The sequence below is a fragment of the Gasterosteus aculeatus genome, chromosome 1 (assembly GCF_964276395.1).
Source record: "Gasterosteus aculeatus chromosome 1, fGasAcu3.hap1.1, whole genome shotgun sequence".
NCBI lineage: Eukaryota > Metazoa > Chordata > Actinopteri > Perciformes > Gasterosteidae > Gasterosteus > Gasterosteus aculeatus.
In genome coordinates this window covers 9345348-9368260 of record NC_135688.1, presented here as the reverse complement: position 1 = coordinate 9368260, position 22913 = coordinate 9345348, and the positions used below count along the sequence as shown (strand labels likewise).

General features: G+C 42.2%; 3 protein-coding genes across 12 annotated transcripts; all 3 read left to right on the top strand.

Moving 5' to 3' along the window:
- Positions 1–2889: 2889 nt before the first annotated feature.
- Positions 2890–5949, top strand: LOC120824873 (uncharacterized). Of its 5 annotated transcripts, none has more exons than XM_040186023.2 (10): positions 2890–3034; positions 3198–3494; positions 3621–3671; positions 3809–3841; positions 4430–4543; positions 4627–4651; positions 4774–4814; positions 4901–4945; positions 5062–5171; positions 5630–5949. In XM_040186023.2, the coding sequence occupies exons 1-10, from the start codon at positions 2986–2988 to the stop codon at positions 5759–5761; spliced, it is 897 nt and encodes a 298-aa protein (XP_040041957.2). In that variant the 5' UTR covers positions 2890–2985; the 3' UTR covers positions 5762–5949. The 5 variants fall into 5 exon arrangements, with proteins under 5 accessions (XP_040041957.2, XP_040041948.2, XP_040041939.2 ...); XM_040186014.2 differs by having other exon boundaries at positions 4427–4543; XM_040186005.2 differs by having other exon boundaries at positions 3806–3841.
- A 23-nt stretch (positions 5950–5972) lies between these two features.
- Positions 5973–14358, top strand: nrgnb (neurogranin (protein kinase C substrate, RC3) b). 6 transcript variants are annotated; one of them, XM_078098273.1, is made up of 7 exons: positions 5973–6060; positions 6311–6485; positions 6569–6645; positions 6739–6782; positions 7269–8916; positions 12229–12384; positions 13429–14358. In XM_078098273.1, the coding sequence occupies exons 2-7, from the start codon at positions 6332–6334 to the stop codon at positions 13450–13452; spliced, it is 2103 nt and encodes a 700-aa protein (XP_077954399.1). In that variant the 5' UTR covers positions 5973–6060; positions 6311–6331; the 3' UTR covers positions 13453–14358. The 6 variants fall into 6 exon arrangements, with proteins under 6 accessions (XP_077954399.1, XP_077954398.1, XP_077954400.1 ...); XM_078098272.1 differs by having other exon boundaries at positions 12229–12439; XM_078098274.1 differs by lacking the exons at positions 12229–12384; positions 13429–14358 and adding an exon at positions 9282–10291.
- A 2438-nt stretch (positions 14359–16796) lies between these two features.
- On the top strand, positions 16797–22530 carry hepacama (hepatic and glial cell adhesion molecule a). Its single transcript, XM_040188047.2, has 7 exons — positions 16797–17038; positions 18792–19139; positions 19283–19564; positions 20738–20828; positions 21014–21081; positions 21216–21286; positions 21669–22530. Exons 1-7 carry the CDS (start codon positions 16942–16944, stop codon positions 22035–22037), a joined length of 1326 nt encoding a protein of 441 aa, XP_040043981.2. The 5' UTR covers positions 16797–16941; the 3' UTR covers positions 22038–22530.
- The last annotated feature ends 383 nt before the right edge of the window (positions 22531–22913 follow it).

Sequence of the window (22913 nt, the reverse complement as noted above, 5' to 3'; positions counted from 1 at the left end):
ACTGGGAGGTAGGCCTCAATGAGCTGCCTTCCAGACAGAAAAACCCTAGAGAAAAGCATTTATAGAAATGGTCATACAACAAAGGACATAGAAATGTTACCAACTAAAATTGGCCTATTAGGCTTGAAAAACTGAAGCTGACGTAGTTTGTGGTTTTTAATACTGATGCAATGTGTATCTGTGAGTGTAACAGGTTTGAAAGATTTGCCACTATCAATCAATGCTCTACCTGCAGGACAGACGGTGCATTCTCTCAACCGCTGCAGACCTACTTTAGGGCCGTAAGTCCCTGCAGGACAGGGTACAACTACACCTCCCATGCAGTAATGACCTGAGGAAAAAACAAACATGGACAATAGAGGCAGACAAATAGAGACAGATGGAGGAGAGTGTGAATGTGAATATCAGCTATACGAACCTATTGGACAGACCACACACAACGACTCCCCCCCCTCTTCTTTGTATGTTCCTGGTCGGCAGCTGGTTGTTTGACCCGACCTATGGGCCGGCTGGTTCGGGCGGGGGGCCTCTGCTCCTACACACAGCAACGATGTATCATTACAGTTACAGTAAGTCTGTCCGGGCGTGGAAGACCGACTGGGAGGGCAGGAGAGAGGCCGAGACGTTCCTTTGTCTGGGCAGTAACTTCCTACGGCAGGCAGAGGACACAGGGTCATATATCTATTCCAAGTTTACTGACATATCTAATGCTGTATTGAGAGCAGATTAGATGAAGTTGATTTATTTGTGCACTACCTGCTGGACACTGTAGGCACTTGATAGTGCACACAGTGGAATAGAAGCCTGGGGGACAGTCGGTGCACAGAGTGTAATCCAGGTTGGGCTCTTTGCCAGGTCCACACTTTAATGCACATATAAAGGATGAATAAGGAAGAAAGGGGGATATGTCTTATTATTATTTTTAGGCCAAGTTTACCAACCATTTATAACTGCAAACCAGACATGTCTCTGACATGACGCATTTTGGGACAAAGAGAATGCAACTAAAGACATTCTGCTGTAATGGTCACCTTCCTAGGAAATCCAGAGGTGCAGACAGAGTCTACGGGGCATGCCAGACACTTTAGGACCCCCTCAGGAGAATGTTGTCCTGGGGGGCATAAAGACAGCGTCCAATGGGCCGGATCACATGAGAAACCTGCTGGACAAAGTCGACAGTCCACTCTGTCCTCTGAACTGATGAGACCTGGAAAACAAGGCTGCAAACATACTGAAGTGAGAACAACAGAACAATGGCCACGATGATACATATGAAACTGCATCAAGAACAATATCTGAGGTTTAAGATATAGACACGCATGAGGGGAGAAATATTAATGTTGAATCTGCCCTTTTCTATTTGATCAGCATGTAAAACACATATGTAACTAGTCATGCATTGCAGCATCTGCTGGATCAGAGTCCTCGTTAGTGGGATTAGTTCCAGCTGTGTTTGGACTGGGAATGTTGCTCGTGAAAAGGGTCTTTCCATCTGATTTATAATTAGGAACACTATCAAATAAAAAAAGGCACTTTATTTGGCGTTCAATGGACGGCATGGAAAAATAAATCTGTGTGTTGCGTGATGATGGGCTTTTATTGACAGCTGTCTCTCACCTTGCAGTCACTGAGGCTGCTTTTTCCCGTGTAGAGGTTGAACGTTCCTGCTGGACATCTATGAGCTGCAGATACATTGCCAGGGCAACTATACAGCATAAATACATTCATTAATAGTCAAATTCTCACATGTGATTGAAAGATGTAGATTTGTTTTACATTACGCATATACGTATTTATGTATCTATTCTGATTAGGGACATAGTAAAAATGTACAGGCCATTTATCAAAGATGGTTGATGACTTACAAATGACCAGATGGACATTCCAAACAAAGCTGGTGGGAGAGGTATTTTCCCCCTGGACACCGGTCAACGTCTCTGTCTTCACCAAGGGAGAGGTCTGCACTCCCTTCAGTGGATTCTTGCATGCATGAATTAATATCAGGACGGATGTAGAAGAGACATTAGAAGGACTATGCAGTCATTATAGTTTTGTTTCTTCTAAACTAGCTCAAATTTTTGAATCAACTTTAGCTCTTACCTGAGGCGTGTCCAGATTGGGGCGGCAGCAGAAAAATCCAAGAAGATGAAAAACAGAAGAAGTGCATAACTTTCCATGAGCACATTATCACTGAATCTCTAATCAAGTCCACTCTTCTTTTTAGGTAGTTTCATTCAAGACTCTTTGGTCTTAGCCGACAGGACTGATTGTTTAAAGGCATGAAAGTAAGAGGCCCTCAGTCAATGAGAGTGAAACAAGAGCAGGGAATATGAGCCCCCGGGTCGGTGCTCAAGTTAATAATGGTGAGCAATGATGTTCTGAAACTGTACCTTCCACGTCCATAATTAATGAGAGTGTGCTAAAGCTAACCTAGATGATGTCGCAGTTAGTGGATCACTTCAACTATTTGTGTTTCCTGTGTATTTAATTTAAGGGCAGAAAGATGGCGAAAAAATCTGATACATTTCTAAAAATAATGCAGAGAATTGATACTTTGAAGTGAAGAAGCAAAAGAAAACTAACCCTTGTCTTTAAATTGTGAGAATTTGAAAATAAAATACATCATGATGAGGTGCAATGGATCTGCAGACGTGTGGAAACCACAGTGTTTTTTTAAGCCAGGTATCAAATGTATGCTTTCCACTATTAAAACATAGGAGACCAATGAAATAGTAAAAATGTAGTTACTTAAGTATGTTTGTGTGTCCTATGTGTATCAACACGTGTGAGAATTATTATTCACTTTACTTTGCAGGAAGTTGCAACGAATGGAAAGTATTTTTACGCATCTCCGAATCCTATTGTTTACCACTTCCTGTGCCATATATGTGGGCATATCAGCATTTTCCTGCAGGTGCAAGCATCGTCTTTGTGAGCACATGATATTTTATTGCATGTACGCAGGCTTCAGCAATCAGAAGAACAATGATAATCTTCGTCCACTTCACTTTGCTCTTTTTTTGGGTCTCACAAGGTAATATATATATATATATATATATGTATATTCTTTTTCATTGGAATGAACAGCAATTAAGTGTTGAATGAAACAAAAATACTGCACCCATCTATGAAAATGTGCTATTCATTTAATGTAATACAATGCTTTGTAAAGTGGATCAAATTTCCTTTGTTTGCAGATCTCGTGAGCTGTGTTCATTTGACAGTACCGATGGATTTCTTGACGGTAGCATTAGGTGATTCTCTAACATTAAACTGCACGTACAATGACTCCAGTGGATTTGTTCGTGGCTGTTGGAGCAAAGGATCAGACAACTCTCGTTGCCTCGGGACAAAAAGCAACTTGAACACGACGTCCCTTCATCTAACAAATGTGTCTGCTGATGATCTTAAGAACTACACTTGCTACACATATGCTGCAGATAAACCTCAACTTCCACGAACAACAGAGCTCATCGTTTTATTGCAACCTCAAGGTAATTATATCAAAATCAATACAAGAAATATTTTTATCTGGGAAATTCTTCCAGGTGCAACATGTAAACTAATTTTACAAAGCTGGAGTTCAGATTAGAGTTAATTATTTTTTATTTCTTTTTAAGCTCAAAGTTCCCCCAAATGGCTAGATGTGCCAAAGAGTGGAACAAAGAATGGTGAGCACCTTGTATGTTAAAAAAATGTATGAACAGGTCCAATGGTAAATAGTCTGCAATTTTAGCTATACATGATTTGTACATTTACTTGTATTTATATAAACTATATAATATATTATCTTTTTATTCATCAGCAGTGATTCCTGCTAAGCCAAACGACACAACTGAAGGTAAGATGCTATTTTGAAAAAAGATCATTTTGTCCACACCCTCAATCATCATTAGTCAATATTTCACTACACGATGCAATATATTGTCCCTGTCATGGTGAAGAGCCGGGCACATATTTAAAATATAGGTATTTCCTTTCAAAGAGGAAGAAGTGAGAGGAGAAGACTTTGTAACTGCAGGTTATGAGCAATTGAAGCCATTTCTATGCCAGTGACACTGTATCACGCAGAGTTTTTCTACGCCATTGAAATCGCAAAAGGACGGTTCAAGATGGTTTAGTGTGTGGCAGCAACTGTCAAACACAGAGGAAGAGAGCATGATGGTCTTTTGAGTCTAGCATTCTAATAGCGCCATGCAATGCACTCTGGTCTACACCATAGGTTCATCCTACCAAAAGATAATAAACCAGAACACACATCTACTGCCGCTGATTTGGGAACAACTTTTCCGAGCTACATTGTACATCTATTGCAAAAAAATGCTATTTTACTGAAACTTTTGACGATATGTGGAATTCAAAAGTAAAAGTTGCAGTTTTTGATGCAATAAAATCCAAGTTAATACTGTTGTTTTCATGTTAACAGGAGAATTTACAGGTATTAAGGTTTTAGCGACAGTTACCGTTGCTGTGGCTACGTTGCTTACGGCATTAGCCGTTTACCTGTGGCTGAGCCAGAAAAGACAGAACCGGAACGTTAAAGGTGAAATATCACAATGTGAAAACACACACTTGCTGTTACACTTTCTAAAAAAGAGCTTGAGTTAATAATGTCAAATATTCCAGGGGAGCCTGTTGTGTCAAGATCAGGGTGAGTACAATCTACTCAATGAATATTTGATCAAAGCTTTGTTCAATTACCTTCGAAAATATATCATTTTGGTTTTCTTAATTTGTTGATTTATTTTAATTACATTTTTTTTCTTGTTTAAGGTCGCCACTACTTCTTCATGCTGCCCCCAAACCAGTAAAGGGTAAAACGTTTACAATACCAAATATATTTTCGCAAGAATTTCAATCTCAGAATCCAGTTACCATTCATTCATTATATATTCCCAAGGGTCACTGTCAATACAAAGTGAAAGAGTGAGGATTCATGCACCAGGTAAGAGGATCTCTGGATCAGCAGAATCACCACTCTTGTTCTCCAAGTGAGACAGCAACACTGTCTGCGATACAACGACTGACATGAACTAATATTGAATCATTTCTTTGTTCCAGATAACGAGAGTGACACTGAGGTTCCATATGCTGACATCATGATCACCGTCCGAGGTGTCAGTACACCCGAGCTCACTCAGGTCGGCTACCTGGCTGCTGGAGATCAAAAAGTTAGAAATCAATACGTTCTTTTTATCGTACGAAATCCCATGATGTATGAGCAGCCCTCGATAACGTACAAACATACAGTTCATTATGTATTAAAACATTTCTCAATCATCATAATATCATAACAAACAGATACAGCACCACAAAATACAGCCTACTAAAGAATCAAGTTTAGCACCTAAAAAGGTGGCGTTGAATTAACCATATGTACCAATTCAACTGGAAACTGTATTGATTGTTTACCAATTATTAAGATTGTTGGTTTATTACAATATTAATTTACACGTCTGCATATTGTGAAAACAAAACCCAATAACTTTATTGTAATTCTAATATTCAATATAGTTTTTAAATAAAACTCTTTGAAATAAAAATATTACAAATTACAATAGTTTTGAGATGGTTTATCTAATAACAACATGTTAATGTGACATTACTTTTTTCTCTGCTTCTCCTCCAGCTGTGGGGAGATGAATCAAGGTCTCACTTGCAGGCCTCTCGTTCAGCTGACCGACTGCATGTCCCACAGCCAAGAGAAGTCAGCCGCAAGATGAGCACCAACTCTGAATATGCAGTCATCACATATGCATGACCGAGCTCCCTGCTACAGGAGCAGAAGATGAAGGAGAAAAAACATCAACCTTTTTTTTTTTATTAATCCATTTTTTATTCCTTTTTTTTAAGCAATGTAATATTACAAGTGTTTAACTCTTAGATTTTTTGTATGTGTTCTATGGACCTGCAATTATATCCAATAAAGCAATTCTTTCTTGAGCCTCATTTGAGCCTCCTTGTTGTCCGTAGTTACAACCGTTGCCTAGAAACAGTTATCAACAAAACACAAGCAAACGTTTATGCGTAAAGGTTGATACGAAGCGAGCGTCATTTAAGGTACTACATTTAACTAATAACTCATATTCTGACACTTTCTAATACTTGCTACGGTTTACATTAAAGGGATTCAAATGTTGAAAACTAGCCTGTCATCATATTCAACGTTAGCTAACGTTATCAAACGTAGGTTTAAAATCTGTTAGCTGACAGCTAACGCTAACCTCTCCCCTCAGCTAACGTTACAGTCATTTCACACTAGGTTAATAAATGATCATAACTTTGACTGGCTTATCCCTCGCTGTCCCAGAATTGAGTGTGAGCTAAAAACATGTCGGTACCTTTCTGCAAAACTCACCTGCGGATCCCGCGAGGGTTCGGGTCAATCCTGGAGGGCTTGGCCCGGGAAGTCCTGCGAGACCAGCCTAAAGACATTCCCAAATATGCTGCACAGTATTTCGATGCTCTTCTCAAGCAAAGAGAAGGTGACTGAAACGGTACATTTGATAAATTGACAGAATTGTAATGTACTGCTCTCAAGTAATTAATTTGTATTATTGTAACTCAGACAGTGGGATGGACCCAGCTGAGTGGGCAGCTAAACTTGAAGACATGTACCACAACAATGCATTTAAGGCTCCTGAGGTAATAATCCCAAGTCACTATTCTGGTATATACATATTTGCCCCGGTGTCTCTGTTATTACACCTTTGTTGTTGTTTGTTTTTACCCTGTCAGGCTATTCCTGAAAAATATCCTGCAACAGAAGTGACGGTGTCCAAGTGAGTCCCATCTAATGTCCCATCAACAGCCAGAAGCATCAACAGAACAGGGAGAGGATAATGCACAAGGGAAATAATAGAAACCAGAAAGGAAAAGAATAAATGAGAATTAAGGTCGACATTTTTCACGTGTATAACTTTAAGTCGCTGTTTAGGGTAATATATAGATTTTTTTTTTCTGAAGATCTCTTCAAATATTTTCTATTATGGCTTAATTAAATATATCATTGGAATAGTCATATGCTATACCTTTTCATTGTAAAGCAAAACTTTAAAGCAAAAAAGCTTTGTGCAATAAAGCCTGGCAATATCACAGGTCAGCTCAGTATTAAAACCAGCTGCAGAAGACATAAATTATTTTCATAAATATTATAATAGTATTATAATCTTATTTTTTTTTACAAAAGCACCACTTCAATCCCCATATACATACATTCTCTCCTCAAGTTCAAGTAATATTTCATTTTTATTGGTAACTTTTTTCAGCGAGCAATCAAAGGTTCACCAAACGGAAGATGAATACAGTTTGGGAGAAACCTTCGATCTTTCCACTACGCACGTCAGAAGCTCTGAGGAAGTTGATTTATCTGCAAGCACAGAAGAATATGAGGAAAAAGATGACATCGCGGAGAAAGGCATTATTTTACCGGAAAAGGGAATTTCAGAAGAGGAAACAGTCATTATGCTCCCAGCTTTAGATGTACAGCCAGATTGTTTGAACAGAATAGAAGAAAAGGACCCAACAACTAATACGTTTGATCAAGTTGACAGGGCAGCTAATGGAAAAGATAGCAGCTTGGCTTCCGACCAAGATATGCCCCAGTCTGAGTTAGAGCCCACTGACGTGTTATCATTCAGAGCGATTATGAACGTAGATGTGTGTGCTCAGGAGTTGGCAGAAGATGAAGGCGGTGATCAACAAGAGACTGCAGTCGTAGATGAGGAAAAAGTAAACTCAGGGGGACTGAAAAATACCGACAGTGAAGCAAAAGTGGAGGTCTTTCCGTATGCCGGACAAGCTGATGTGGATGTGTGTGCTAATGAGCTTGGAGCAACAGGAAGAACAATTGAAGGAGCCAATGCTGAAGATAATGATGAAGACAGTTCAAATCTCCAACCCGAAGACACGGTTGAACAATCATTTAAAACTGACCGCGATCAAGATGAAGGAAAAGATCAGGTCGAAAAAGAAAAGGCGGGAGAAACAGAGGCTGAGGCTTCTCCCAGGGAAATAACTGCTTTAAATAATAATGTTATACCAAAAGAGGACTCATTGGTTAAGATAAGCGTTGATGATGTCCCAGAAGATCAGCAGACTAATGAGGATAAACAGCAAGAGGGCTCAGTGGAGGTCTTACAGGACAATGTATTGGAAATGCACCTGGAGGACGAGTCCAAAGAGGTTTCTTTACTGTCAACAGACAAACACATATCTAGCACACAAGACCAAGATGAAATTGAAATGACAAGTCACCACAAAGTATTTCATATGATGAAAGAGAAGGTGGACACAAATGACTATAATTTAAATGATAGTGATGATGAGAAGCTCAAATGTGTTGAAACTGGCTCATCACATCGGCCCACCGCCAAGGCAGGTGAAGAAAACCCAGGGGATGAAACCGATCAGAATGAACATAATGAGAAGATGATGAAAGGCGAATTTCATCAGAATGAGGAAGAGGAAGCAGAGTCCAGCAACCCTTACTACAAAGAAGACAAGACTGCAGGCGTGGTTGGAGGAGACAAAGGGGGAATACATGCAGAAGGTTATGTGGAGGTAGAGGATCATTTATTTCGAGTCACTGGGTCAAATGTATCAACTGCTGCAACGGAGAGGGGAGCTTTAGAGGCAAGTGCACAACATCTATTAGAGGAGAACGAGGAGGGTCAGACGCCCGCTGAGCCACAGGCGGAGAATGCAGTGGTGGAAAACGAGGTCACATCAAAGGAGATAAGTTCAAACGAAAGGGGCCTTGTAGACGAAGGAAACATTGATTCTGAAATAGAAAAGACGAATGATGCGATTTGTGATGAAGGCAGCGGCAGCAGCAGCATCCACACTGAAAGTGCAGATTGGCCGGCTGCGAGTCACCAAGGAGAGGAACAGACACTTGAAACGATTGGGGACAAGGTAACATTTTATGCTTTCTTCTCAATACGAAATATATGCTCACCACATCTCCTCCACTTGTATCAGTGGGCAGAGAATAACTGTCCACACAGTTTCAGACTGCTCCCATTCCTGTCTCAGGTAGCCTACATAAATAAAACCGTCAAGGTCGAGTCTCATCAACAGTTTTGCTCACTTTTTTGCCTTGGACTATCTAGGAGTAGGCGATTAGACTTGAATGCAATGTCAGAGGGTCCGCAACAGAAATCTCTTTAGTGCAGAAATTTTTAGTTTCAGTGTCTAAATTGGTGCTGCGTGTTATAGATGCTGTTTGAGGCCTTTGCTCTGCTGCATGCTCATAAACCTGTATACTTTGCCTTTGTTAGGGCCAGATCCCCTCTCCTCTTGGGAGCCACCACATCCTCCATCCACAGATTGAAACCTGATTCAGTAATCCATCATCATAAAAGACTTACTGGACTATTTGTCTTGTGAGTTAAGGCCTTTAAAATTTTTACTGCCGTCACAGTTAGCCATGTCTAATTTTTCTGGACCAACTAGGCTCCAAACAAACAGGGAAGGGAGTGTAGGAAGAGGTACTGAGGATATTACCATGGCAACCTCTCACCATCAAGCTCTCTCTTTGTGTCGTCATGGAATTAAATAGGAGATGCTGATGCTGATAGTTGCTAGGCAGCGTCTGTATCAGTCTACCTTTAATAACAGTTTTTTTTAAACAAGCAATTACATTCTTGCATTCAGTAGAGTGCTTTTTCGTATACTCTTGCTTAATGGCAGAAATAATTACTGCTGAAACGAAGTTACCACAACATAACTATACACTATACTATACAACTATCCAATGTGTATAGGCCACCTATACTAACAGTGACCTAGCTGCAAAAGGTCAGATCCCTTGTTTTTTCTCTTTTCATTTCTATGTCAACAATGATGTTCCTTATACTCTCGCCGTGAATAGATAGGCAATATAGATATTGTTACAAATATATTAATAATTTGACTGGTTAGTAAACCAGCAGGAGAGAGCAGTGTGTCAGATTTATAACTGATACAAATGGATGTTTTCTGTTTCTCGCTCTCTCTGTCTTGTCTCTGAGGCTGGCAGAAGAGTGTGGGCGGAAATACCAGCTGGGATCATAGGGATGGAGAGGGTTGTTAGCTCACTCTGCCTCTAATAAATTTACAACACCTCCTAGTGTAGAACAGCCCAAGATGCTTAAACTGTTTCATATTCACGCTATTAATACAGTTTCAAAGTCTGCAATCATTGTTTTATGACCATCTGGCTTTTACATAGTATTTCTATGTTGGTCATCTGTTTCTGTTTGTGGTGTTTCTTGTTTTAACACATAAACTTGTGGGCTTTTTTTATGATGCTCAGTGCATGTGGTAGTCACTTTACATCTGACAGACTGAATAATTCATCATTCCTCCTCCCGTCAAAACGGTCAAACTTTAAATCCATCGAATAGGGTACGTTGTACAGTTAGCCGGTTAGTCAGTAGCTTTCCTGGAGTCTTTGGGTCATGCTCGCTGAACGTTACCGTGAACACAGTGGGTCAGCATCCTTAATGGGACGGAAAAGATGGAACACATGCTGTCATGTTTGTAGGAGGTCTCTCTTTTCCTCCCTCCCTCCCTCCCTCTTTATCTCTTCCTCTCTTTCGGACTGTATGTCTCTCTCTCTCTCTCACTCTGTTCGTGAGCGGGTGTTACTGAACATACAGTGAGTGTTAGTAAGAGCCAGTGAGACATCTGTATTAAACCACAGGCTCATTTAAAGAGAGCTTTGCTTAACATATAGCAATCAAAGCATACAAGTTGCACTAGTTAAGGTCACCTGAAGACTGAAAGCATCGCTGAGAGTGAGACATGGACTGTCACAATGTAAGTAGCTTCAAATTAACTTTTTATCTTTTTTTAAAATCATTAAGCGGTTTGGTTTATTCAGTTTTGCCCTTTGTTAGTTACTTATCGTATTTACGAGAGACCCACTGCCGTGTGTTTTTTTTTTCTCACCTGAAATATAATAATAATAATTATGGCTCAAACATAAACATTTTTTACAGATTTGACTCCATTAAGTCGTATTATACGCAGCTTTTAAACTTTTTTTTTAAATCATGAGTGGGTATTACATCACATAGAATATTTGCCTGAATATTTCAAACCAATTTGTGTCAGGACCCTGAGGAAATAAGAAAAAAAAACAATAAGACCCCTGGCAAGGTGTGTAACCATCACACCCAGTGCAGCAAACCTGGATCTCTGCTACGGCACAAAAGCTGGATTCTGGCTGCTCATGGAGCAGTCAAACGGACAACAGGCTAATGAATGCTGGCTGAACGGGTGGGTGGTCGCACTCCTCCACTGGAGGGGTTTCACTGGAGACATGATGCACTGCATAACCGAGGCAGTGGGATGACTGTGGCTCGTTCTGTGGGTTGCCTTTTGTGTGAAATGCCAATTTCTTGTTCTACAAGTAAAGCATGGCGTGGCTGAAATGTCTTCGCCATAGAACTGGAATTGGTGTTCACATAACTTGTTGACAGCAGCCTTGGCGTTATTCCGGTGACAATTTATGACAAGCCAAAATGTAGCCTCCGCCCACCACATGTTTCCTTTGGGACATTACATGCTGCACGTTCAGTCCCCGAATGAGCTGCTGCTGCTGACAACGGGACAATTTGCGCTGGCGGATCCTTTTCTTGCCAAGGCAGCAGTGAACAAAATTAGTTTACCCTTGAAAGCAATACTTTTTCACGTACGTCCACGCTATTTGAAATAAGAAGCATTAGAAGAAAGTATCCTTTATTAATCCCCAATAAATCCTTCTCTGCATTTAACTCATCCCACATACATTAGTCAAATATAACAGAAATTAGCAATCATTTCCACCAGCCTTGTTTTGTTCAACCAACAAACAACAACAGCAAAAAGCTTAATACACATTTAGAACTGATCATTTTGATTTTTAAGACACTTTTTCTATGCTGAAAAAAGGACAAATGCAGCACATGATGATTCATTATAAAATAGGCTGACTCAAATATTAATTCATTATATGACAATATGACAAGAGACAAAGGGGGGGGGGGGGGGATTAGAGCGCTGTCCAAGTAATGAAATGGGCTGAGCAACAATCACATATCCCTCACTGTCTAGAAGAAATTGTAGTAGTTTATAAAGTTAACATGATATTGCGTTCTGTCGAGGAATCAATTTTTCGTTCGAGGAAAAGAACAGCCTCGTCTGGTCCTGTGATACGCCTCCCATCTCTGACAGAGTACCACTTTCGGATCCTCTCTGCAGGAGGAGTGCAGCCGGCCCCAGGAGGAGGAGGACATCATGGACATCCCACTGGACGACCCAGAGGCCAACAGGGCTGCTGCAAAGATCCAGGCTGGTTTCCGTGGCCACATGACCCGCAAGAAGATGAAGCCCGAGGACAAAGCAGAAGGGGAGGAGGTGAGCAGCACCGAGGGATGTGCTCAAAGGCAGCGAGGTCAGACAGGTCACACAGGTCAGTGGTGTAGAACCACGGGATAAGATTAGGTGACTTAATGCGGTGGAAGAGGGCCTGGTGGCTGGCGACTGTAAGGACGATAACGGAGGCCTGAATCAGGAGTTGTAGCTTCTGTAGGTGACGAAAGGTAAGTGAGCATAAGTTGCTCATTTGACCATAAACAGACTCGTTATTGACCTCTTCGGGTTTCCCATTTTAAGACGTTGTGACTGTTAGCTGAAACGCATCGTGCAAGAACAAAAAACAATTAACCATCATACACACATGAGAAGAAGCCATTTAAAAGCTATACAAGCACATCTATTAGAGCCCCCTATGGGTTATTCCCTCTGAGATTAATGCAACACACCACTTTCCTTATCACACAGAGTCTCGAGCCAAAGATGATTGAATCTTTAGATTATTAATCTTCTGAATTCTCAACTGATTTGTCAATGTGACACGTGTTTTTATTTTATACAACCGCTTGGTTTCCAAAAAGGATTTACTGTTTCAACACAAGCAAAAATTTGCACCACAATCAGATTTTATGTACTTATTTTACTCGGAAAAGTAAAAATGGAAACAAATTCTTTTTTTTTTTTAAATGCAATGTTTGTCAGACGCTCGTCGGTGTTTCTCCATAACCCAGTTGTGGGCTGCTTTGCATCCTTCGTAGGAGCTGTATTTATAGCACCAGGTGCATTAGCTACAGTATTTGCTTCAGGGAGCCAAGGAAAATTAATGAACCTGTCAGGCTGGAACCAAGCATCCCCTCCCATCGGGGGAGACCCCCTTTTCACAAATTGTTTTTCTAGCTCGGGTTATGTCACCCAGGTTCTGAGGATGGCAAACTATACAACATTCATCGCCTTCAAAATTGAGTTTTCTTCAAGTGTGTTTTGTATATCGGATCCACCCACAACCTTTTGTGACTGACAACAAGAGCGCATACAGCAACTGTTCTTTCAAAGCTTAAATACGTGTTTTCCTCTCTCTGTTGTTAGAGACAGGAGGATCGGGGGCAGTAGAGAGAGACGACACATCTGTGCCAGAGCAGTGACGCCCCTGTTCTGACCTGGATGGAGAGAAAGAGGCGAAGCAAAGTAGCGGGGGATGGCTGGCATGGGCTGGATTGGAATGGCTGTCAGTCACACCTTTTTACCCCGGAAGTCCTTTACCTTTCTTTTTTTTTAACAACGCACACTAGCAGTAGGAAATGAACCGAGCGTTTTCAGGGTGTGTTGTGTAAATTTTATGAACACTCCTTCTCTTCTTCTTCAGTCTCAGCGGTGCGGATGTCTTTGACCCAGAATTTGCAACTCACTGCATGTACTTGTGAAACTTCTGGTAGTGTGCTAGTTTTTAGGTGATGATCTGTGAATGTCCTCTAAATGCTAAACCGGGCTTTTTTGGGATGGATCAGCTCATGCCATCTGTGTATAAATCTTGTATGCATCATAATTAGAATTAGACTTTGAGAATTTTGTGTCTTAAATAATGTATTTTGCATGGTTTACAAAGTACTTGTATCTTGACTATCATTTACCCATTTAACTTGCTAACTTATTAAAAAATATGTATCTTCTATTTATTCTAAGACATGTCATACAGACTGCAGTTGCCTCGATTATCTTTTTCAAAGAATAAGAAGGTTTTCTTTTCACCGCTTCAAACATTTTCTATAAATCTGATCTTCCGGAAGTAGGCATGCAGTGATTCAACTTTTTTTCCAGATGCATTTGGTAGAGCTTTACTTCATGAGACATTGCTTCATATGTGCTGTTGTTATGTTCGACTTGTTTGACATGTTGAATCAGGTATTTGAAATCATTTTATCAAAGTCTACCCAGCTGTCTTTCTTGAAAACTATTTTATTAGTACTGAACTTTGCTGTGGAGTCCTGTCATTACACAAATAAATCCACCTGAAAAATACAGTGACTTACCTAGTCGTTTTTATATTTCTTTAATTAAAGTATTTTTTAATTTAAAATTCTAAAATTATTTATTTGTCCTTTATTATAACTTTTGATGTGCCTGGACAAATAGCTTTTACCCGTGACGTACAATACAAGGTATAAAACAGGGACATTTAGATATAAAACGTTTGTTTCCCTTTAACAGATGCACTGTCCTAAACAGCTTCACCACTGAGGGATGTGTGCGATGGTTTTTAGTCTACCGTTATTGCAATAACAGTGTTAAATCACAAAAGAACAACGCAATGTTTGCTTCATTTGACCAGCCGGTCTTGTTCACTTGATGAGAAGTAGACTACAGTGTCTTCTGTCCCTCCCCCCCCCACTGCTCCCACTCAACCCGCCCACATACATCTTAACCACACAGCACTTAGCAGCAAAAACTCAGCTGCACGTGCATTCCCACACAGGAAAAGCACGACCCATGCTTTAGTACGCAGATGCCACTCAAGTGCAAAAGGCACCTGCACACACACAAATAGAGGCGCTGGAGAGTGCGTCAAAAGCTGTTGGCACGGCAACTAGCATGAGGTTTTGCCAAGCCACTTCCTTCCTGACATTCCTCCTCCGCCAAGCTCGCATAAACACCTTCTATGACAACTACTCTCGTCTCACCTAATCAGTCCCCACAGGTGCCGCGACTACGTTCTCCCGTCTCTTTAAAGGGCGTGGGTTAAAAAAAAAAATCAATGTTGTGGACACCTCCAAACATACCCACTTTCTGCTTCTGAGAGTGGAGGCAAAGACAAGTTTTCAGAAAGGACAACATGGAAATCTTGGTCATGTCCTCAATGGATCAGTAAGTGAGTTTGTAAAGCGCATGATACAGTAAAGCAGAAAATAATAATTACGTCCCATTTGTGGCTAGTTGAGCTGTACATGGAGTTTCTTCGCAGTAGATGATGCGAAAGCTCTTCTTGGCTCGTTGGTCTTTCTTAGAGCCTGTCAGGGAAAAAATATCGTTCTAATCTCCTGGGTGACAATTAGAGCTGAATAATTCTGGACATAACAGCGAGGGGCGCTGCTTTCGAGTAGTTATGCCACAGTCATCACCATGTTGAGGGACACATCATTACATCAAGTAGGTTACGCAACTTGGCGCTAATAAGAGGACATTAACGTACCAGCTGAATGGACAAAAACAGATATTTTAGCATCAATTAGAAGTCCCACTCAAAATACGTAATATCATCCTGCTTCCCATTATCATGATACATTTAGTCAAATCTGATTTAGTCTGCACTGGATTACATCATTCATGTTGAACTATATGTGATGGTGAACAGTTTCTGTCACAGCGCAGGCACCCAAACGGCCACACAAGTGTCCTTCTGTGCTGCCGCTCTGCGCGTTGAAGGGTGGTGCCCCTGGATTCAGGGTGTGTTAGAAGATGAGAGGGAGAGGGAGGTGCTGCTTTTAGTGAGGGCAGAGGTGGAGGGGAGAGGTTCGCCTTTGATGGCCCACCACCAAAAGTTTGAGGCCTGGGAGAATGATTTCAACAGCATCTCTTCCCACATTCCTGCAGCTGCCTATCAATCATGCTTCCTCCTCTGCATAAAACCTCCCTTTATCGTCAAAGAATATTCCCCCAGAAAACAAAGACTGCTTTCCCAAGTGGGATGATTTATTATGCAATTGAGTTAACAATGAATGCTTTAATCTCCAAAAACCTTGGAAAAATGACTGATGGGGGATTATTTACAATGACATCATGTCTGATGTTATCAAAGGCAGCAGTCCATTCTCCAACAAATGGACTGGATGTTGTTTTTTAGGTTTTTTTATTCATAAAGCACCTATTGTGCTCCTGTAAATTACTCACTCTGAAAGCGTCGCCCTCGTTCAGTTCAGTCGTTGAGTGTAGCGCTTGTACCACCCAGAGGACAAAGCAGGTACACAACGCTGTGTCCATGTGTTTCCTTTATTTGCTGTTTTCATCGGGGGTTTTTTGAGGCTCCAGTCCAGACAGGAGTTTTCACAAAAGTGGGCAAAAGAGGGGGGGGGGGGGGGGGGAGTTGTTTTTTAAACTAAGACATTTCTGAGCTTTAAATGTGCTGCTCTCAGAACTGAAGTACATTATTTCTCCTCAGCAGGAATTCTGAAGCTTAATAAGAAGCTGAACTTAAGGAGCTGAACTTAATATTGAAATGACCTCTGTCAATGGTTCACTTATTGTGTAATAAAGAGCGAGCACTTATTTTGTTGCATAAGGCTGTGGAAAAAGAAAAATAATTGACTGCCTGAAAAGCAAACACTATTAATTTTCTGAAAGGGCAACGTGGGGTCGAAGAGAGAAGTTAATCTACACTTTGTCTCTGACTCACGCACACACACACACACACACACACACACACACACACAGTTGGCTGTTGTTGGCTGTGACTGGGGTGCTGTGAGGCGAGTGGGGCTCAGTGGGACCAGGCAGAGGCCGGCGTTGCAGGCAGGCAGGCAGAGGAGAGAGCATTGAGCCGCAGAGACGTGCACAGGGTGGATAAACCATGCTCACTGAGTGGGGGAAAGACTCTGCCCAGGACACACGATGAAGGTGGAGAGGAAGACCTTCTCTACAAGCGACGCTTTTACTGACATTCCTACGCCACTGACGTTGTTTTGCCTCCTCCTCCTTCTCTTCACAGGTAAGCTCAAAAATTTGTTTGGCTGTTTCAGAGACGCGAGGATGAAAAACCTCCCTCTGTGACAAGAAATCAAATGCATTCTAATCAAAATCAAATCAAAATTTTGCTGGAAAAGCTGACTGGGCCCAGTGATTATCATTCAAATTAAAATATTAAGAATTTTCTTGTTTTACAGTATTTTGGTTACTGGTTATCATGTCGTGTAAAAACTCAAATCCTCTCTTCTTATGAAGGGAAGTTTGGTCCTTGTGTTCCACGGATTGGTGACACAATGGATTCGTTCATGGGTGGTGCTCTCTATCGGGCCCTCATCCTGAGCTCCAAGGAGCCTGGAGGGTCCATTGTAGGTGTGAAAGAAGGGGATGTGTAGGTTAAGTGTGATGTTATGAAGTTTTGTTCAGGGCTGGTGAATAGGGCAAAGCCTGCTTCATTTGAGTGTGGAAAGCTTTAAACGTCCATTTGAGGGGACAAACCAACTGGAGAAGTTAAGCATGTGGTGAATTTGGTTTAACAATGTGTTGATCTTATTTTATGACTACACCGTGTACTCAGTTTACCCAACCGGGTCAGTTTTGTTAGAATCCCTGAATCCGGTGTCCATCTCCAACTTCACCAGTGACAAAGACTCACTTTCTCTTTCTCCCTCTCTAGCGCTCTCTCACTCTTTTCAAGGGAGGAAACTAGTTCCAACAATCGTGCCCTTTGTCTTATCGCCTTGGCAACGTCCTGTCAGGCGGACCTAACGGTTACCACGGTAATGAGGCGATGCCCTGCTAACTGCCTCACTGCAGAGAAGAGTGAACAGTGCAGACTCTCTGTCTCCTCCCTCTCTTCTTGGATGATCTTTCCACCACTGGGGGCTTAACAGTGGGATGCCCCTCGCGCACCCACGGCCAATGTTTAGGCCTCCATGTGTCCAGCCTCAGCTGAGTTATAGGAAGCTCAACTGGGAACGTAATGACTTCGCAGGGTCTGGTTTCCAAGACAGGGCTCTTTTATAAAAGATGAAATGTGGCTTACACTGTAATACCTTATCCCCCCCCCCCTTCCCCATGGGAGACGAGCGATAATTGGGGAACACAAATCACAATTAGTTGTTCACTACAAGGGGTTGTGAGGAATTTGTGGGCGAGGGAGGGTGGGGTGGGGAGGGGGTGCGAGAGGGTTCTGAGAAATAAATCAGAGATTAGGGAAAAACAACCTGTGTGCGTATGAGTTCAAGTCTGCAACCAAAAAGAAAGCCCCTTGTGTGAAGATCTATTGAATGACAGCATCAAAGTGTGCAAAGTCTGAAATGTAAGAAATGTATTGCTTCCATGCAAAAAGTATTTTTTTGCATGCATTTAAGTAAAAATATAATGTATACCTATGAAATCTTGTTTATGTTGTTGGAAATGGTAGGTAGACACAAATATACTTACACCTAAAAAACAATATGGATGGAAGAAGTACAGACTTTAAAACACACAAAAGGGTGAAAGCTATTAGGTTAACAATTTGGAGCTCATTTCCTTAATATTGTATTCATATTACGCAAATGTTCTGTTGTAAACGCCCATGGTCCGTGCCTGTCCTTGCAGTAATAGTAGTACTTTGCAGTAATTAGTGTCCTCTGCTGTTGCTCAAGTGATTTGTTTGGTCTTTGCTTGCAGATGGAGCACCAAAGGCTGCAATGCGACTCTCCTTTGTCCACTCACGGGTCCCCAAACCAGCCCTTCCTTCCTCACCGCCGTCTCTTTGTCGCTTCTTCCAGGTGAAGTGTCAGGGGTGAATGTGACCAGCCAAGCCCAGGTGGTGAGGGGCACGGCGGGCAAAGAGGCCCTGTTGTCAGTCAGCTACTCCAGCAGCAGCTCGGACAAGCCTGTGATTAAGTGGCAGCTGAAGAGGGCCAAGGAGAAACCCATCACCGTGGTGCAGTCCATAGGAACAGACATCATAGGGAACCTGAGGCCAGAGTACCGCAACCGAATCCAGGTATTTGAGAACGGGTCGCTGCTGCTTCACAACCTGCAGCTGTCAGACGAAGGGGCGTACGAAGTTGAGATCTCCATCACGGATGACACCTTTACTGGAGAGCGCTACATCGAGCTCACTGTGGACGGTATGCAGAACGACCTTCATATGAAAGAGCTGCGTTCACTTACAGCTCAAAGAGGCACTTTTTTCTGTGTAGCCAGAAGGCAACCACTCTTTGAATATTCATTCCCAAGCCCTCCTGTGTCTTTGTCCTGTCCCCTTGCTCAGTCCCCGTGTCCAGACCTTACATACAGATGATGGCCTCGTCTGTCCTGGAGTTGAGCGAGCACTTTAACCTCCACTGTTCCCATGAGAACGGCACAAAGCCCATCTACGGTTGGCTGAAGGGAGGCAAGGTGCTGACCAATGACACACGTCTGCAGCTTTCACATGACCAAAAGGTGCTGACCATCTCACGCGTTGTGATCTCAGATGATGACATTTACGCCTGCACAGTGGAGAACCTCATCAGCAGCATGAAGAGCGTGCCTGTTCAGCTCACTGTCTACAGTAGGTGGCATGTTACACCGGTAGGATCTCACGTTTTACAAGTTTGCATTGGAGGTGAAGTGAAGATGGTAAAGTAACATCAGATGGGGCATTGGTGGACGGAAATGTTCCAATTTTTAAATGTTACTTGGGTGAAAGTAGAGACATGTTTCCAGCAAAATACTTAAATCTGGTGAAGTGAAAAATAGAAATACTCACATTAAGTACAAGCACAAAAGTCACAGAGCTTAATTAAATGTTTTTACATTCCAATACCGGTCTCCAGCTCTAATAAATACCAACCTGTGTGAGAACACTGTACGTATTTAGCTCATTGTTCAGCAACCATCCACTCTCAGTTGCTGACAGAAGCAATTATCATCTCATGCTGACCCTTACACAAGCATGCCTGTCTCGCTAACAATGTTGTTTACAACAAGTGAAAATCCAGGCAGCGAGTGCAGCACCGTTGGCCCAGAGCGGCTGTTACTGGGCGGCAGCATAGGGCCGCATGTCGGGCTGAGAGAAAGGGAGAGGCCTTTCTGGTCCAATGAATGGACAGTTATTTACAAAGAGGGAGCAGAAGATGAAGGCAGGTGGGGAGAACGCTTTGCCTCAGTGGACCTTAGTAATCCTGACTTAATTATTGTTGTATTATGTGGAGCATGAGGAGACAGGCCCTCACGCTCTGTTCTGTTCCCTCTGCGTGCATTGCAGCATGGAATAAAGTCTCAAAGTGACTACCCCGATGTGCTACTTCAATGCCCCTTATTCGTGGCAGCACATTCAAACAGCTTGGCAAGCACTGTAAAAAAGAAAAAAAAAGGAAGTCGAATGCTGTGCATGTTAGCCGGGCTATAATTCATTCCAAACTAATCTGAAAGCAAACAGGATGTTCCCAATTAACAAATGTGCTTCTGTGAAGACACAACTTTGTCTGATCCTACAAACTTTATTATCCTACTTTCAAAGAGAAAATACCAATAAACCGACCGAGGTTTTGCAAACAACGCATTCGTAAGGCAGATAAATCTTTGAAGTAAAGCTACAGGTTAGTGGTTGAGTGAAAACAAAGCTGCAATGTGCTGCTTGCATTGATACAAACCTCTCCACCTTTCTGTCTTTCTGTCTTTCTTTCCTTCTTTCTTTATTTCTTTGTCTCCTTGTCTTCCTTCATGTATCATTCTGGTTTAGGACGGAGCTCGCTATACATCATCCTGTCCACCGGGGGCATATTCCTCCTGATCACCCTGGTGACAGTGTGCGCTTGTTGGAAACCATCCAAGTAAGAGCCCTGTTTCCCCCCTCTCTCTTTCTTCTTTTCCCATTGGCGTTTTATATTGAACTTGAGGGTGTGCCTAGAATCTCAAGTAAAGCTCCCGGTCTAATTAAACCCTGAACTTTTAGTGAAAAGGCAATACACACAGTTACCTGTAACTTCCATTTAGCATGTTTTTGTTCCTGCTGTAGAAAGAAGCATCGACCTGTTCCCCAAAGAGCTCCCATCTATTTGGATCAGAGTGAAAATGGCCATGATGGTGAGCAACAGTTTAATTGAATCCCCCCACATTATTATTCACCTATAAAGCTTGCATTGACCCAGTGATTTTAACCATTAGAAAGTTAACTTGTTGTCAGAATATCAATAAAATGAATATATAATGTCTTGCAGTTGATGTTGTTCCCAAACCAACTATGCTGGGTCGAAGGAGTCCAATGCCTCTTTATGTCCTCAACGAAGATGTAAGTCACTCCTTTAAAATAAAAACAAAAAAGCCACTGACAGCCTCACAATGAAACAAAGGTCTGCAGCCATGCAAGCGGCTCCGTTTAGCATTCTGTGAGCTAAATGCCACAAATGTCAACCTGCTGGGTGATGGTGGAGCTAGAGGTAGTCAGGAGAATCCCTAAGGTCATTATGAATCAATCTCCTGGGACCATGGATGCCCGACTACAAATTAGCTTGGCAATTGATCATTTCGTTGACCTTTCAGTTTGGACTTGATCGACCGACAGACCAACTTTGCTCGCGTTTATACACACGTCATGGTTTCATTAAAATGAGAATCGTAGATTTCACCAGAGAGCTGATGAGCTTTGTAACTGTTCTCCATCTTCACTTCAGGAGACTGTGGAGCGTTTTGAAGAATACGCTGACAACGCTGCCGTCCAATCAGAAACGAGTATCCCTGCCACGTACGTCCCGGTCCTCCCGAGTCCCTCCTCCTCCTTCAGGACCGAGCGGCCCGTCTGGTCCGCCCCTCGCAGGTACCCCCGCAGCCCCTCCCCTCTGGCCCAGCCTCCCCCGCAGCCCCTCCCGGGACCTACGCTGCGTCCCGTCCGCTCGCCTGCGCACTCCCCCGGAGGCTCCCCGCGAAGTTTCAGCCCGATTAGAAAAGTCCGTCCCCCGGTGGGCATCCCGAGCAGCCACCTGCCCGTGGAGGCCGAGTGTCCAGACCCTTTGGATCAGACTCACGGTGCACCGCAGCAGTGACGCCCCCCGCTCCGGGGCACGCGTGCGTTCTGTGACGCGTAGAGTACAACGTGTAGTTTGTCGGTCCCCTCGCGCGCCTCCGGCCCCGGAGATGATGGAGGAGATTCACTAGGATGAGCGATGAGTTCACACTTTTCAGCTAACTCTTTGACTTCATTTGACTGCCATTATTTAGCATATTTTTCTCTATGGCCGTGCACAATATTTCTGTAGTATTTTGTTGATACCCTGTCACATGAAACAAGTGTATTCTGTCCACCAGTATGTGGTATATCATGAATAGAATGCTGAGACAGTAAAAAGAAATCCAGCTCTGGTATATATTTTGTTTCTTCATGCATATACATTTTCCTACTACTTGTACATATGTAAGTTAATATGTATTAGAAAGGGTATTTTTTGTTCTTTTTAACAATTTAATCTGTGTATTATGTTTAAGGATCGGGTCATGGAATAAACTAATGCAATAAAAACAGTTAAAATAATGTGTAAACTCTCCCCCACAGTTTCCACTCTGTGAAAACAGTTGTTATGCTTTTTGTAAAGGAAAATGTGACACGTCATTCCTTTCCAGTCCATTAGATGTCGCCCACACATCGCTTTAAGCACTATTGTTAAATGCACATTTGTAAGGAAGAGATCTATTGGTAAATATTATTTTACTTTCTACTTTTAACGTACAAAATGCAGCAGTTGACTTATAGCATTTTAGCATTTTGGAGCGTATTTTGAATTGCGTTGCCACTGTTTTGTCTTTTTGCTTTACTTAGAGACGTCGTCCATAAGCAACGATGCCTACTTGATTATGACAAAGTGTCTCTGACTCTTCCACACTTGACATTACAAGGTCAGGGAGGATCAAGAACCCAGAGCTCT

What these genes read in the sequence shown, in the direction of transcription:
- nrgnb (XM_078098272.1), top strand. Translation starts at nt 6,332, where the DNA reads ATGTCGGTACCTTTCTGCAAAACTCACCTGCGGATCCCGCGAGGGTTC. An exon ending in TTGAAACGATTGGGGACAAG is followed by an intron (nt 8,917 to 12,228) that starts GTAACATTTTAT and finishes TCCTCTCTGCAG; the next exon opens with GAGGAGTGCAGCCGGCCCCA. An exon ending in AGGTCAGACAGGTCACACAG is followed by an intron (nt 12,440 to 13,428) that starts GTCAGTGGTGTA and finishes CTCTGTTGTTAG; the next exon opens with AGACAGGAGGATCGGGGGCA.
- LOC120824873 (XM_040185994.2), top strand. Translation starts at nt 2,986, where the DNA reads ATGATAATCTTCGTCCACTTCACTTTGCTCTTTTTTTGGGTCTCACAA. An exon ending in CTTTTTTTGGGTCTCACAAG is followed by an intron (nt 3,035 to 3,197) that starts GTAATATATATA and finishes CTTTGTTTGCAG; the next exon opens with ATCTCGTGAGCTGTGTTCAT. An exon ending in CGTTTTATTGCAACCTCAAG is followed by an intron (nt 3,495 to 3,620) that starts GTAATTATATCA and finishes TTTCTTTTTAAG; the next exon opens with CTCAAAGTTCCCCCAAATGG.
- hepacama (XM_040188047.2), top strand. Translation starts at nt 16,942, where the DNA reads ATGAAGGTGGAGAGGAAGACCTTCTCTACAAGCGACGCTTTTACTGAC. An exon ending in CCTCCTCCTTCTCTTCACAG is followed by an intron (nt 17,039 to 18,791) that starts GTAAGCTCAAAA and finishes CGCTTCTTCCAG; the next exon opens with GTGAAGTGTCAGGGGTGAAT. An exon ending in TTTATGTCCTCAACGAAGAT is followed by an intron (nt 21,287 to 21,668) that starts GTAAGTCACTCC and finishes TCTTCACTTCAG; the next exon opens with GAGACTGTGGAGCGTTTTGA.